This window comes from Haliotis cracherodii, unplaced genomic scaffold (genome assembly GCF_022045235.1).
Source record: "Haliotis cracherodii isolate W230 unplaced genomic scaffold, xgHalCrac1.p SCAF_9, whole genome shotgun sequence".
Lineage (NCBI taxonomy): Eukaryota > Metazoa > Mollusca > Gastropoda > Lepetellida > Haliotidae > Haliotis > Haliotis cracherodii.
In genome coordinates this window covers 2,250,767-2,268,214 of record NW_027266343.1, presented here as the reverse complement: position 1 = coordinate 2,268,214, position 17,448 = coordinate 2,250,767, and the positions used below count along the sequence as shown (strand labels likewise).

The 17,448-nt window shown below is 41.7% G+C and overlaps 1 protein-coding gene across 2 annotated transcripts; it reads left to right on the top strand.

Moving 5' to 3' along the window:
* Positions 1-1,349: 1,349 nt before the first annotated feature.
* LOC139452762 (uncharacterized) lies at positions 1,350-16,568 on the top strand. 2 transcript variants are annotated; one of them, XM_071234358.1, is made up of 11 exons: positions 1,350-1,490; positions 1,842-1,930; positions 5,114-5,209; positions 6,410-6,982; positions 8,691-8,813; positions 10,791-10,909; positions 13,068-13,143; positions 14,302-14,447; positions 14,775-14,877; positions 15,959-16,035; positions 16,493-16,568. In XM_071234358.1, the coding sequence occupies exons 1-11, from the start codon at positions 1,424-1,426 to the stop codon at positions 16,545-16,547; spliced, it is 1,524 nt and encodes a 507-aa protein (XP_071090459.1). In that variant the 5' UTR covers positions 1,350-1,423; the 3' UTR covers positions 16,548-16,568. The 2 variants fall into 2 exon arrangements, with proteins under 2 accessions (XP_071090459.1, XP_071090461.1); XM_071234360.1 differs by having other exon boundaries at positions 1,378-1,441.
* The last annotated feature ends 880 nt before the right edge of the window (positions 16,569-17,448 follow it).

Here is a 17,448-nt window from a genome sequence, read left to right as displayed (position 1 = left end):
CTCCGATTATGTTTCTAGGTTTGTCAGCACCATACCCGTGCTCGTGGGTTTCACCGAAGTGGTAAACGTCTGAGACCTGCATCACTTCGGGCTTTCCTCCCACATTAAGCTGACACGCCGTGATATAACTGGAATACTGTTAAAAGCGGCGTTAAACCCAACTCACTCACTCACTCACTCACGCGGGACACGCCTCTTAGCAGCTGTCCATTAATGCAAATCAGTAACCAGGAAGTGCTCACTTCGTAAACAATTTCAATTTCCTCGGAATGTTCCGTCTTCTGTTAGTAAGGAGTTCTTAACGCGATGATACTTACTTCTGGCATGTTTTTTTAATATTGCCTTACCCCCATCTATCAATGGACAACGATATAACCCGCAGTTTCCCAAGTAAACTTTCTCTATCGACCTGAACTAGATCATCTGCATATTCATGACGACTAATAAGGTAACGGAAGTTACGTAGTCCGCACATTTTTTCCCGCTCCGTGGCTGGAATATATTAGGAGATCATAAGGGCCATTATGCCATACTTAGAAATACGTTCTTCACTAGTAGCAAAATCATAAATACATACTTTGGGCATACCAGGAGTGCTTTTTTAACATATTAATTGTTAACTTTTAACATTTTTTCATTTGTTGGACAAATTGATGTCATCCAATTTAAAAATAAAAACACCTTTAATATCATTTCTGATATTTTGTTGTTGATTTTGTAAAATATTTTTTCTTACTTTTCGGTAAATATGCTTTGGATAATGCATTCAGAATTTTACTTGTGCTGTCTTTGCACTTGTCTGGACAAATCACAGAAGACCGGCACAATTAGTGGTTGGTAGAATTGTGTCCTGCTTTTGTCCAATTCGGACCTTCATACAAAACTTTTCCCTGTACCGCGATACGATGGAGTTCTCTCCCTTGTCAAACTGAGCGCCAAGCTCCCCTTCCATCCGCGTGACACCTTCGTTACACTCTCGGTAACATAATATAGATAGCTCCGCGAACGGGCTATCGCTATGAGGAGCTTGACTGAGCGCCAGGCCCGGCTTTTACTTGGCGCGACTAATGTAAATAATGAACTGTTATCAGTAAGATATGCATATTTAGATAAAATAAATGATACCTGATATAGAGAACACGAATAATCATAAAGGCTATTGAGTCTATCTTGTTCCGTTTAGCATACATGACTAGTACTGCGATACCCTGAGGTTGCAGGCTAATATTAGCGTAACGCTCTTCTCTTGGCAGGTGAGCGATATTGGACCGGTCTTTCCCGAATGAAATCCGGGTTTATAGACGACTCCTGACAGCGTCATTGTTTGCAACGATGCGTGGAGTTGGAGATTCATCGCGTCAACAAATGACTGGATGACCAGCTGATGACACCGACAGGAAAATGAGCTTTTCTAGTCACAGAAATGAAGCCAGCGGTGTCGGTGATACTGAGTTGTCTATGCTTTGCACTCTGTCAAGATGACGAACCAGGTAGTGTCATGTCACTACTTGAGAGTCATGTTTCTATTTTTTGACAGATTCATTAAATGATTTTCCCAAAGAGATCCGCTCTGGCATATGTGTTATTAGAGCAGACGTACAAAGGAGAGTAGCTGTGTATTTATCTCTACATCATTCTGAATGTTGTTATTTCAGTGATAAAGTTTAAATAAACGTCTACCTCAAATGAATTAACCCGGAATGCTCCCCACACATTGTACCTTATATTTACCCTTTTTCAATATAAACATCACAAATTATTTAAACAATGGTAATGTTTTATGCTATGGAAATGTATGCATAGCAAAATATGATGATGATGGTGGTGGGCAAATGTTCCAGACTATGACAACCTTCTGTATGGTGGCATCTGGAGATTGCCAGCACCAAGTCCAACCCTTGGGGAAGAGGACATCTCTAAAGCTGTTGAGGTAAATCATGACACCTGCTACTGCAATGCATGTATTTTCCCCTATTGATCAATACATCTAGAAAATACACATTAAATAAAGTATGAAGGAAGGGCTGTAATGTATTCAAATGCAAATGAGGATTGGTAGCCTCATTTGTGTGATTATGCAAATGGAGGCTTGACAATGGTGCAGTAACGCAAGATTTTGTAGGTTGCAAAAATGGAAAATACCGTATTCGACGTAATAAGCCCCCTGCTCTAATAAGCGCCCAGGGCAATATTTGCTAATATATTGGCTAGTGAACAATTCCAATTCCTTTCGATTGATCAATGTACACAAGACTTATCTATTCGTGTATAGTACAACACACTTTTGTGTTATATGCACCCTTAATTATGGGCAATTAAATTCTTGAAAAATATATTTCTGTCATGTATAATACACACAGACTTTTCTTTTGTATCATTTCAGGCTGTCAGCATAAACCACGAAATTCTTTCAACTCTGTTGTTTTTCACCAAAATTTAATTCTAATAAGAGCCCCCTATTTCTAATTTTGAGAGCGCCCTGGGAGCTTATTATGTCGAATACAGTATGGGATTATATCAGTTTGAACAGTTTAGATTTTGTAAGGAAAGTTTAGACAAATAATCATGGGTATTTTTGTATTTGCACCAGTACAGCTAGTACATTACATTATTAATGTACACTATATATCTTACTGACCTGACACAAGTAGAGGCCTGTGCATAGGGTCATATCCCTATTGCGTAGGTTGATGCTCAACTTGTCAATCACTGGATTCCCTGGCCAAGATTTTATTATTTGCAGACTGCCGTCATAGAACTGGTATATTGCTAGGTGTGGCATTAAACAACAAACAAACTAGTTGTAATGTCAACGGATTATTTCATTAAGCAAGTGATAGGCAACTGGTTGGACCGAATAAATATCTTTTCCTCTTCTTTGCACAAAGTTGAGTTGTAAATATTTTTAGTACAATGATTTAAAAAAGATTATTGTCTTGGTAGTAGAAACCAAGTGGACATTTTCTTTGTGCTTTGATAAGATAATGCAATCATTTGAAGCAAGCATAAAATCCCTGCATCCAACGGTTGATGTGCATGAGGTAACACTTCACTCAGTTGCAAGAAATTATGAAATGTTTTTTTTGTTTGTTTGCTTGTTGTTTAACGCGACACTCAGTTATATTCCAGCTTTATGGCGGCAGTCTGTAAATAATCGAGTCTGGGCCAGACAATCCAGTGATTGACATCATGAGCATCGATCCACGCAATGGGGATATGATGACATGCATCAACCAAGTCAGCAAGCCTGACCACCCGATCCTGTTAGTCGAATATTACAACAAGCATGATTTGCTGAAGATATATTCTACCCCGGATCTACATGGGTCAATTGAATTATGAAATGAGTCCTGTAACTATGTAACTGTAACTATGATAACACATTGAAGCAATCACCCCAACATGTAATTTGCATTTTTTTTAATATATGATAGTCTTATCAGTACTCATAAAAAAGATAAAATGTTTATATATTTGAATGAACAGTTTAATATATGCATGCACATTAAACCAGTTATAGTTATAAGAATATTAAGTTTTGTTTTAAAAAACAATTATGAAAAAAAGACATGACTAGATGACTGGTTATGATGATAACCTGCTGGTCTCATGCAAAGGTAATCTTGGGGATTCAAACAAATAAAAAATAAAATAAGCATCCTAAATTAAAATATTTAGCCCTGGTTTTTTTTACAAAGTATTCACACAAGATTCAAAATTCCTTGTATTAGAGTGCCAATGGTGCAATTAGAATAGTAATAGCACAGTTAAAATAAGTTTAAAATCGCCCACGTTACACAAAGTGACCCTAACGCTAAGACTCGGGAACTTTAACATAGAGTTATGATTTAGACTTGTGACAATCATAGCGCTATGATCTGTTCTTGTGCCTTAAGAGAAACTTAGAGCTAATATATTTATTTATTGTTTATTATTTTGAGCCAGTGCTGACTGAACTTTCACAAACTAAGACTGTACAAAGACGTGAAAACTGAAACCTGAATGCTTAGTGTGATGTATACATGTACTGGGAACTTGAGAAATTGAACATGGCACAATGAAAGGGATGTAATTGGTCTTCACCCTCCCATGCTTGTCATAAGAGGCGACTAACGGGATCGGGTTGTCAGGCTGGCTGACTTGGTTGATGCATGTCATCGTATCCTCATTGCGAAGGTCGATGCTTGTGATCTCAGGACTGTCTGGTTCAGACTAAATTAATATAGACCTCTGTCATGAGGTTGGAATATTGCTTAGTGTGGTGTTAAACAAACCAACAAGTATAACAGCTGTCAGCCCAACAAGACAGTTGGTTAGGTGACCCAAAGTGTTGCCTGCCTATCTTCAAAATTACCTGCCCGCACTCAGGCGGTATAAATATTGAGAAAATCACACAAAAAAAGTGATAAATCAAGTCTTGATTCATATGAAATAATGCAAAAAAACACTTCAGAATCTACAAGGAGTTATTATAAAACTGTATTTAAGTAGTCTTTTCTGCCAGACAGTTGGGCAGGTGGAGGGAAATTTCATGCAGCTGGACAGACTTGTGGAAACTGTCAAGGTTGACTGACTTGTGGAAACTGTCAAGCTTGACTGACTTGTGGAAACTGTCAAGGTTGACTGACTTGTTGAAACTGTCAAGGTTGACTGACTTGTGGAAACTGTCAAGCTTGACTGACTTGTGGAAACTGTCAAGCTTGACTGACTTGTGGAAACTGTCAAGGTTGACTGACTTGTGGAAATGGTCAAGGTTGACTGACTTGTGGAAACGGTCAAGGTTGACTGACTTGTGGAAACGGTCAAGGTTGACTGAATTGTAACTCCATGTTGACTACAGTGCAAGTGAGAATCATTGGGTGCAACACAAACATTGAATACAATTACTGAAGACAAACATCTTAGATAACATATTTTTCATGAATCTAAAGTATTTCTCTTGTTGGCAGACCTACATTCCAAAGGGGACACCTAAATATCTTAATGAGTACTATGTGCCACACCCGAAACAACAAATATTTCAGTCTCTGGTATCTGCTGAAGGTTTTGTGGGGTTGAGCTTGTTTTCAGTTATTATGGCTACTCTTTTGAACTGACTGCACCTCTCTTTCAGACCGCCATAGCATTCCTGGAACAAAGAACGCGGCGTAATTTAAGGAAGCCTGATGGAAGTCTGCGTCCATACACCGTTCAAAACCTTCTCAAAATGGTGAGGCACATCATATTCAATGTTTATCATAAACAGAGGGTCTTAAATTACAACTATGTGTTTGTTTACTCATAGAATACAACTTGTATTATGTCGAACCCTATTGTCTCCAACTCAGATGGGCCGAGTCCCTGGTTGTGTCAAACTTGCAGTCCGGCCCCGACACCCTTATTATATATTTAGCCCTGTTAACCCAAATGTGTCAAATTCGCGTTTGTCTGAAATGCAGTTCATAATCCCAAGAGATAAAAATAAGCTAAAACTTACCCTGGGAGGTGAACCACATTGACAGATGGAGTTTTTTCCACAATTCAGCTGTTTATGTAGCAGGGTGCGGAGGCAACCTTACCTTGTCAGCTTGGTGACTGGTTGGTTTGTTTGTTTGTTGTTTAACGCCGCTCTCAGCAATATTGCAGCTATATGACGGCGGTCTGTAAATAATCGAGTCTGGACCAGACAATCCAGTGACTGACATCATGAGGATCGATCTACGCAATTGAGATACGATGACACGCATCAACCAGGTCAGCGAGCCTGACTACCCCATACTTGGTGACTGGCTTAACATCTTTGGTCATGTCAACGAAGCACCTGACCTTGGGTCGGTTGTTTGAATTCGATCCTGAGAATTTGAAATTGTATGGCCGTTGCATTGGCGTCGAACACAGTATTGAGCATTATTTTAGCATGATAAGTCACAGTTCCCTACTTTGCGGTCTGGCACATACCATCTGTTGACAGGGGAGTATGTACGAGGTTCACCTCTTTGGTCATGTGGACAATGTGTCCGACGTCGGATCAAAAGGTCCTGGGTATGAATCCTATTATTGGAATCGGAAATGTTATGGCTGTTACAGTTACATGAGTATAAATATAGTATAAATATAGTATAAACAATATTATTTGGATACAAGGTGTGAAGCCCATCCTGCTTTTGTTTGTTGTAATGTTGAATCAGTAAATAATTCTGATAGCAGCCTCTCTCAAATAACAAGTGCGGTCGGGTTGCTTTGTGGTTAAAGCGTTCACTTGTCATGCTGAAGCCTGGGTTCGATACCCCACATGGGTGCAATGTGTGAAGTCCATTTCTGGTGTTCCCCGCCATGAAGTAATTTAGCTAAAAGGGGCTTATGACCATGCTCATTCACTCTCACATAATATCAAATTTTTGTTAAGAGATTTTTAAAATTTCTTTTTCAGAAACTTGTATTTACAAGTGATGACCGAGAGCCCTACCTTCACAGCGTCATGTCTCAAAGCAACAAACCCCAGCCGATGTCCACGTTACTTGTCTTCGGATCCACATACACATTCCACATTACTTGGACATCCAAGGATTTTGTCTTTGGGCACAATTTTATTGTTACAATGTATCCCAAAGGGAACTTTCACATATTTGCTCACACATCCACAAATGAGGAGTTTTCTCCTCATCGGAGGAAAAATCAAACCACAGTGCCATTCCATGAGGAGTCAAGCTCATCGGTGTGTTCCTTGTTGTCTAGTGGTGGATCTCAGGACGCTGCGCTGTTTGCGACGAGATCCTGCACGCTGAGGAGGGCGGATGTTTTGAGGGATCTACATTCTTGTGATAACAGCCCCCAGGGGAGTTTGTATACAGACTTTGGTGCTCAGACTGTTACAAAGTCCTGTGTTAAAAGATCTGATATTTATTTGAATTTTACAGTGATGACTTACAATACGTGGAATTTCAACTCCCGACCAGAGAAAGGGAGCCATCATTATGTGGACAGGATCAAAAGGCTTGGACAGGTAATTCTAAACTTAATGTTTTTTTGTTTGTTTGTTTTTTAACACTGCACTCAGCAATATTCCAGATATATGACGGTGATCTGTAAATAATCAAGACAATAATACCAGACAATCCATGATTTACATCATGAATATCAATCAACGCAATTGGGATACGATGACATGCATCAACCAAGTCAGAGAGCCTGACCCCCCGATCCTATTAGTCGCCTCTTACAACAAGCATGGGTTGCTGAAGATCTATTCTACCCCGGATCTTCACAGGTCACCATGTTAATGATGTGATTGCTATCATTAAATAATCATGAGGAAAACCAGAATTTTACCAATTAAAGTGTCTAAATTTGCTGTAAAATGTCATTAAAATGATATTTTTGATTGCATATTTTGAATATTTTCTAAAGGAAATTGAGCTCAATATGCTCCTATCTACATGAAACTGACCAAGACTTTCATATATAAAAAGAATGCAAACTGTTGTGGCCATCTGCTATTTTTTCCCCCATTAAGATTTTCAGGCACATTTATTATCAGGATTATTAATACCTGTGTATAGTACAGGTGACTGAACTGGTGATTGGGTGGACACAAAGGCGTAGCGATGGTGCCAGGATGGTTGTCCACTGTCAACTGCTATTAGCTGCAGGGCGTGTTCCTCATAGGTTTCATCGCAGGAGTGTCTTGACTGATCAAACAATTGATATCCATTCAGAAATCCTACCATTAATTTCTGATTATTCAATTCTGATTGGTCGATCAAGGGTATCAAATCACAACTAGCTGATTGAAACCTGCGAATTGACAGTAACATCTCCTTTGGAAGCTAATACTTGTAGAATACTAGAAATGTATTTTTTTCTCGGTCTTTGTAGGTAGGTATTTTTAAAAAAAATTATATGTACAACTAAAGGTTTAAATATGACTATTTATAGTTCTGTAATATTCAAACTATATGTGGCCATATATTTGGGGCAGAAAGCATGACAGAAGTTGACAAAAAAGTGTTTTTCAGGTTTTATGTATCCAGAGCTTGAAATCTGGATCCTATAGCCAACAGTGACAACCTATCTTTTGCATCACAATGGTCGCCGTGACTCCAATATAGTGACATGGAGTATTGAAGTTAACCTTGCAAGGCTTAATTAAATTTCTTTAGGGTTGCCCACTGTTGCATTATGAAATTGACCGTGTGTTTGGTTACAGGTAACCTAATTCTTCTGAACAAAAGGTATGTTACTTCCTAAATGTGCCCCCATGGTCTGGTGTATAGGATGTATGCTCAGAGAGTGGAAGGTTGGTGGTTCAATCCTAGGCCAGGTCAGACCAAAACATGTGAAAACGTTGTACTTGGTTTTAACGGTGCCTGGCACTTGGTATAAGGGGATAAATCAAGAATCAGACAAGTGCTGGCAGCTACTCACACTTGCATGCACATGGCTATATTAGTGCAATGATCTTGAATGCAACATTAAACCCCATTTCACTTCACCTCACCTGAGCCGTCCACCAACATTATACTGGTGTCTCATCATATAACTGAAACAATGTTTAAAACAAATTTTTTCTCACTACATTTCAGAGGTCAGGTTTGCTGGCCTGCTGCTACCCCATGGCAAGCAAGGATTAAGATTTCTTTCCTTTGGCTAGATAGCAATAGATGTATGAAATTGTCAACACTGAAATAGATTTATCTTTGGTGTCTTTTAAGGTGATAAATGCCCATAAGCCAGACATCATAGCATTCCAAGAGGTGAGGTTCGAGTACCAGAAGGGAGGAAAACTTGGACCAAACCAAGCTCAACACCTGGCTGACATGCTGCAGGGGTACCAGGTGAGGTGTGTGTAGAGAAGGGAGATCTGGCTGACATGCTGCAGGGCTACCAGGTGAGGTGTGTGTAGAGAAGGGAGATCTGGCTGACATGCTGCAGGGCTACCAGGTGAGGTGTGTGTAGAGAAGGGAGATCTGGCTGACATGCTGCAGGGGTACCAGGTGAGGTTTGTGTAGAGAAGGGAGATCTGGCTGACATGCTGCAGGGCTACCAGGTTAGGTGTGTGTAGAGAAGGGAGATCTGGCTGACATGCTGCAGGGCTACCAGGTGAGGTGTGTGTAGAGAAGGGAGATCTGGCTGACATGCTGCAGGGCTACCAGGTGAGGTGTGTGTAGAGAAGGGAGATCTGGCTGACATGCTGCAGGGCTACCAGGTGAGGTGTGTGTAGAGAAGGGAGATCTGGCTGACATGCTGCAGGGCTACCAGGTGAGGTGTGTGTAGAGAAGGGAGATCTTGCTGACATGCTGCGGGGGTACCAGGTGAGGTTTGTGTACAGAAGGGAGATCTGGCTGACATGCTGCAGGGCTACCAGGTGAGGTGTGTGTAGAGAAGGGAGATCTGGCTGACATGCTGCAGGGCTACCAGGTGAGGTTTGTGTAGAGAAGGGAGATCTGGCTGACATGCTGCAGGGCTACCAGGTGAGGTGTGTGTAGAGAAGGGAGATCTGGCTGACATGCTGCAGGGCTACCAGGTGAGGTGTGTGTAGAGAAGGGAGATCTGGCTGACATGCTGCAGGGGTACCAGGTAGGTTTTGTGTAGAGAAGGGAGATCTGGCTGACATGCTGCAGGGGTACCAGGTGAGGTGTGTGTAGAGAATGGAGATCTGGCTGACATGCTGCAGGGGTACCAGGTGAGGTTTGTGTACAGAAGGGAGATCTGGCTGACATGCTGCAGGGCTACCAGGTGAGGTGTGTGTAGAGAAGGGAGATCTGGCTGACATGCTGCAGGGGTACCAGGTGAGGTGTGTGTAGAGAAGGGAGATCTGGCCGACATGCTGCAGGGCTACCAGGTGAGGTTTGTGTACAGAAGGGAGATCTGGCTGACATGCTGCAGGGCTACCAGGTGAGGTTTGTGTAGAGAAGGGAGATCTGGCCGACATGCTGCAGGGCTACCAGGTGAGGTTTGTGTACAGAAGGGAGATCTGGCTGACATGCTGCAGGGGTACCAGGTGAGGTGTGTGTAGAGAAGGGAGATCTGGCTGACATGCTGCAGGGCTACCAGGTGAGGTTTGTGTAGAGAAGGGAGATCTGGCTGACATGCTGCAGGGCTACCAGGTGAGGTTTGTGTAGAGAAGGGAGATCTTGCTGACATGCTGCAGGGGTACCAGGTGAGGTGTGTGTAGAGAAGGGAGATCTGGCTGACATGCTGCAGGGCTACCAGGTGAGGTGTGTGTAGAGAAGGGAGATCTGGCTGACATGCTGCAGGGCTACCAGGCGAGGTGTGTGTAGAGAAGGGAGATCTGGCTGACATGCTGCAGGGGTACCAGGTGAGGTGTGTGTAGAGAAGGGAGATCTGGCTGACATGCTGCAGGGCTACCAGGTGAGGTGTGTGTAGAGAAGGGAGATCTGGCTGACATGCTGCAGGGGTACCAGGTGAGGTGTGTGTAGAGAAGGGAGATCTGGCTGACATGCTGCAGGGCTACCAGGTGAGGTGTGTGTAGAGAAGGGAGATCTGGCTGACATGCTGCAGGGCTACCAGGTGAGGTTTGCGTAGAGAAGGGAGATCTGGCTGACATGTTGCAGGGCTACCAGGTGAGGTGTGTGTAGAGAAGGGAGATCTGGCTGACATGCTGTGGGGGTACCAGGTGCAGTTTATGTGTTTCTCACATTTCTTTGTAGTTTCATTGAATGAGCTTTGTCACAAGATATGTTGTTCAGGCACTGGGAGCTTATTTTAAGGAATTTTGAACCAAGGATTATTTGAACCCAGGATTATTTGAACCCAGTCTAAGTGGCCATCTCCTGACTCTCGTGTTGCAGTTTGTGTATCAGCCTGCACAGCTCCAGCCTAACAGTGTAAAGGATGGGCGGACAGAGGAGGGTGTGGCAGTGTTCTCGCGCTACCCTATCACATCTCATCACTCGCTGCCTCTGTTCAGGTTGGTCTCATTACAGCGTTTGAAGTGGAATTTTTATCTTATTTGCGTCATTGTTTGGACCAGGATGTTACGTAACGGACATGGACGGGTCGGTGGTATAGCCTAGAATATTGCGAAAACTATACTCACTTAACGGACATGGCCGGGTCGGTGGTATAGCCTAGAATATTGCTAAAACCATACTCACTTAACGGACATGGACAGGGTGTAGGTATAGCCTAGAATATTGCTAAAACCATACTCACTTAATGGACAGGGACGGGGTGGTGGTATAGCCTAGAATATTGCTAAAACCATACTCACTTTACAGAAATGCAGAAATTTGAACATTTCTACACACACCTGCTTTGAAGCTTTCTAAAGCGTTCAAACATTTGAAAGTCATTATTAGGTTTTCTGTGCAGTACCATCTTACAACCCTAACTAACTCAACTGATGAGATTCCTAGGGACATTCCAGGTCAGAATAGGTTCCCAGGGCCCCATCCATGAAGCTAGGATTGTCATGAGTCATATGTTAATGTATAGGAGTTACAATTTCGTCCATGCTGAGATGGAACAGGGTCCAGTGTCTTATGCATGTCGTAAGAGCTCACTTTAACTGAGACTGGATACAAATTGAAGTGGTTTTCCTCATCCAAACAACTACGATTAATATTGCTGGCACAGGACAAGAAGTAATCGTAAATCAGTCAGCCTTAAAAATACAATTTCAAATATCTTCTTTTTTTCTACTTTTTTTTTTTAATCCAACCCCCCCCCCCCCCCCCCCCCACCCCCCCCACCCCACCCCCCCCAACACACACACACACTCACACACACACCTCAATGTTATATGTTGGGATATAGTAATCACCCTGTCTGTCTGTCGTATGCCCGTCTGTAATCATTTTTGTCCGGACCATATCTCTAAACCTAATAGGTATTCTTTCATGAAACTTTGCACACACAAAGACCAGGTTGTCACCTTGTGCTATTGCTCTTTAGGGAATTTTAGAATTTTTATTTTTCCATTTCCATGGCAACTCGTTCATTTTGACTCTGTTCACAGTGTTTGTCCGGACCATATCTCTAAAACTATTAGGTACTCTTTCATGACATATTGCACTCACAAAGACCAGGTTGTCAACTGATGCCCTTTGCTATTTAGGGATTTTTAGATTATCTTTTTTGTTTCCACGGCAACAAGTTTGACTTTGAGTCTGTTAAGACTACAACATTGCCCAGATAGCTGTTCCTCAATGAAGGTAACCAATGTAACAGAAGGGAAATGTTTTGTTAAATGTGAAAGGTGAGCTTCAGTAACTATTCATACCTACAGTTGGTAATGGTTGGTTGGTTGGTTTGTTGTTTAACGCTGTACTCATCAATATGACAGTAGTCTGTAAATAATCGAGTCTGGACCAGACAATCCAGTGATTAATATCTTGAGCATCAATCCACGCAATTGGGATCGATGACATGCATCAACCAAGTCAGCGAGCCTGACCACCCGATCCAGTAAGTCGCCTTTAACGACAAGCATAGTCACCTTCTACGGCAAGCATGGGTTGCTGAAGACCTATTCTACCCCGGAATCTTCACGGGTCATTTGGTAATGCAACAGATTACAGCATAAGCCATGTACCAATTGTGTGACATCCACTAACTCATACCATTGCCAAAAAGGACATGGCATACAAATACAAAGTTCCGAATCCCAGTTCCATGGTAATGTTTTGACATCTCAACAACTACTGTTGTATACAGACAGGCAGATTAAACAGGAATACTCTCATCAAGTTGACAGATCATTCTTATGGGACTTGTTGTCTTTGTGATTTGTTCTTTCGAATTTGTGGGGGCTTGGGGGATTTGTCATCTGATAATGATTCTTGTGATGTCAGTGTTTATATTGGTTGGTTTTGTTAATTATCTATTTAAAAAATGAAAGGCCTAACTGTACTTTGATCCCATTCAAAACCCAATGTGAAATTGTCATCCCAATCATGACAACTTGTGGTCACGATACATGATTATATGCACCAATGTATTGTGATGCATATATGTCACAACTCACTTGGCTGTATTGGGTAGTGGCTCTGAGAAGACACATTCTTGGTTTCTATTTTCAGCACTCTTGTCTATGAGTATTAAGGAGTGTGTCTCTCATGTTTCAGGAACCAGAGTAACAGTGCAGACCTTCATCAGAGGATGTGTCAACATGTCGAGGTTCAACTACCCAATCAGAAAACTGTAAGTCGGCTGTCCTCTTAATGTAGGTGGGGCACACATGGCCCAGTCGTGCAGAGTAGCCTCCCTTGTGCAGAGTAGCCTCCCTTGCACAAACCTAAGTCACGATTGCAATTACGTTGTAGTTGAAATGAAATGGAAATTCAAATTGACTGACAAACCAAAAAAAAAAGGCTGGTGTAAGAGTATTTGGCGTCACAACAGTCATCACTTGTGTGTAAACGTACAGGTCAATTGGTTGTTCAGCCTCTTGCATGGTTGCAGACTGCCTAGCACAGTCAGGAGCTGTGACTGTAAGAGCTCATTGAATGGGCTCTATCGCCGTGAGGAGCTTGGCACTATGAACAGTTTCTGTGCACATGAGGTGCTTAATATGTTGAATTTGATAGTGGAGTTTTTATCCTAGTCAAATATCTCCTGAACTCCAGAATCAGATAATTGGGCACTTGAGCATTATTGACACGTATTCAGAATATTCTGGAACTTTGTTTGACTCCTGTTGGACTGGTGTTGATGATGGAAAGAGAGGGTAAGACAGGGCTCCAGATAGATTTCTGAGCTATTGAGTATATGCTTATATTAATCACTGGTTTAACTAATCCCGATTCAAGTAGTTTTATGTTGCTGTCATAAAGCTAGAATATTGCGGAGTGAGGTGTTAAAAAACAAACAAACAGTAAACTGGAATTAGTAAGTACCTCTGATACTGATACACTCGTCGATAAAAGTTTAAAACTCCTTGGCAAGCCTCGAAGTTTTAAACTTTTATCAACGAGTGTTGATATATTTGATATCAAAAGACACAAGGTTGAGATTCTATTTATCATCCAACATCATTCTTCCAACTTTTTGAGTTTGTAGACAGTTAGAAGCAGTGTTCTAAGTGTAAAAAATATTGCAAACAGCTTCAGTAGCAGAGCCATAAGTGATGTCATTGGACTGTGATGTCATGGTAACAATGACGTCACAATGGTCAGCATTGTGATGCAATTTCATTCTACAATGTAGATATCGCTTGACCCCGTCATGATTTTGCTGGAATATTGCTAAAAGCGGCGGAATATTGCTAAAAGCGGCTTAAAACCACACTTGCTCACTAGATATCACTTGATCTTTTGGACGATAAATGAACTTATACCATGCCACATTCCCTGCTTCCAGGTCCACATCTTCAACACCCACCTGTCTTTGAGTCACGAGGCCAGGGAGCAGTCAGTGATGGAAATGTGGAACTACATGCGCATGTTTGAGGGAGCAGCCATTTTGACAGGAGACTTAAATGCTGAACCACAAGAAAACGCAATAAGGTTTGTCATTGCAAATTTGTAATACTTTGCCCTCTAAAAAGTGAAGACTTCTTCACTGAAGTTGCCAGACTGAAGGAGTTTTTACGTGTATGTTTTTCCTTGTTTTGTCAAAGTTTGTTCCATTAAATCTTTCAGTCATTAGTGTTTATGCAGAAACATGTGAAGGTCAATGCTGACAGCCATGTGTCTGTCAGTGTTCACATTTATATCTGTGGAATATATATCCAGGTGAGTCTCTGTGCTGGGGCACTATGTTTGTGTCAATGCAGAATTCATTATCTAATATCTTGTATCCCTATATTAAAAGAAAGACTTGTTTCACTATAGATATCTGCGAGAGAAAACCTCCCTGATAGACACGTGGCAGCATCTCCATGGCAACAGAGGCGGATACACATTCAACACTTTAAATAAGGCCCTCACCAAAAGGGTAAATTATTTTTGCTGTCATTCCTATTCATATGTCAAGTCGATACTACTAAAAGAAGGCAAAGGACCACCCAATTCTTTTGTGTTGCTAAAATTAATATGTTGTGCCATGAGGAGCTGTCGACAGCAGTGTGTGGAGTTTCTGCCCTTGTTGTGCACATGGCCATGGCAGACTTGATCATTCTAGACGTTTATGGATGGGACAGTTTCTAGAAGGCTGTTTGTACCTAATAAGAGTGAGTGAGTTGGGTTTAACGCCGCTTTTAACAGTATTCCAGTTATATCACGGCGTGCTAGCTTATTGTGGGAGGAAAGCCCGAAGTGATGCAGGTCTAAGACGTTTACCACTTCGGTGAAACCCACGAGCACGGGTATGGTGCTGACAAACCTAGAAACATAATCGGGGCGAACCGGGATTTGAACCCACAATCATAGGTTTCTGGCGACGCAACTCTGCACAGCGAATCGCGGCGCCTTAGACGACTGGGCCACCCGTGCCCCCCCTATTATGAGTGACAAGACCCCCCAATTTTCATCCACAAATACATTTATGCTTTTTATTGTCATTGCCTTGCTACACTGCCATACCACAACACTAGGAAAATGAAGGTGTGCATATAATATAGTATGTGTCGTTTCTGAGCATCATGGCATCTACACCCAAAAGAGGGTGCTGTCAAGGGTATGTTTGTGTTCTGGGGAAGATTAAAATCCTAAGATTAAAATTCCAAAATGAAGTTGAATCTGATTGGCTCAAGAACCCTTTCATCCTTCATTTAGACTGAATGGTCAAACAGGGATCCATCTAGAATTTCAAACTTCTTTAGTGGTCCTGTTATCAGTGAAATACAAGCCATTACATCAGTTGCGGCTTTTTTACATGAATTGGGAAACTTTCAATACTATTTTAAGATTTTTGACTGCCATTTGCTGCAGACTTGGAGCCAAATATCGCCCAACAAGCAGGTCTTAATAGATCCTTGTCAAGGTGTCTCAGATATTCATGCAGAGAGGTATCGTGTCAGAATAAAGGATCTGATTATTGTTGTTCCCTGATTTGTGAAACTGGTCCTTACTTGCAGATTGATTACATCTTTGTGAGAAGACAGAACAATGTCCACATATTGGACACAGAGGTGCTTGATGATGGAAAGAGAGGGTAAGACAGGGCTCCGGATAATTTTGAGCCGTTGAGTATTATCTTTCACTTTGTGCATTAGTTTTCTTTGGGTATTTAATATATTTTACTACCTTGGCTTGAGTCTATTGGGTATTTATGAACCATAAACCAATCATTTTCAGAACAATTTTGCTTAACATGCTGTTTCTGGTGACAATTTGTGCATTATTCACTGCAGTAGAATTCGTGAAAATGTGTAGACTTGTCAAACATGAAACGGATGAAAAGCATATGCAATATCTTGAATGGACTGTGAAAGATGTGAAGAATCGTCACATGGCGCTGGCCTGTGGCAGAGGTACTATGCTGGCTGCCGGCCGCATGGAACAATGTCCGACCACACACCACAGCCACACTTTCCTTACTTGGGTGGTTGTAGATTTCACTACAGACTGAAAGTTTATATAACATTTATATTCTGTGTTTTCTGTTTCAGAGAGAAGGCGGCTTCAGACCATGTTCCACTTGTTGCAAACTTTGGTTTTTCATAAATCAAAATAAAACAATTAGTACATGAACCATGTTATTCTTTCATTCGTTGGTGTTGATTCTGTGGTCATTAGAGACAACTGAATAGCCTTGACTGGTTAGATTTAGTGACTTTATGTATGGCATGTCATTGTTTGTTTGTTTGTTGTTTATCGCCGCACTCAAACGGGGGGGGGGGGGGGGGGGGGGGGGTGTGTGTGTAAATAACGGGGATAACTTTGACAAAAAATATCCCACAAAGACCACCCATTTGCCATTGATTGTACTCCCTATTGGGTGTAAAAGCCAAGGCACACAGTAACATGTTTGCTTTTTTTAGACATCATGAAACAGTTTTGTGCACCTAAGCAAACGTTTCTTGCGTTCACATGGCACAAAGTATACACTATGTAAATAAACTTATGAGTAAAAATTCTTTTGCATGACATCTTGAGGTCATGGGAATACACCCCACGAGCAATGTTTCACGTGTAAGTAAATGCGTTCACATGACCCATTTGCACACCAGGAGTAAATGTACTCACATATGTATAGACACTCACATGAGTATCAGCTTGCATGTGAACGAGGTATTAGTCAATAGCGTGTCTTCGTACCCAGACGTGTGCTCAAAATATCAATCACACATATAAGCGGTCGACTTATCAGCCTGGTAGGAGTGCTGATGACAATGACTTGACATCTATTTGTTTGTTTGTTGTTTAACGCCGCACTCGGCAATATTCAAGCTACATGACGGCGGTCAGCAAAACATCGAGTCTGGACCAGACTATTCAGTGACTGACATCATGAAAATCGATCCACGCAGTTGGGGTAGGCTGACATGCATCAACTACCCGATCCCGTTAGTCGCCTCTTAGGACAGGCATGGGTCACTGAAGACCTATTCTATCCCAGATCTTC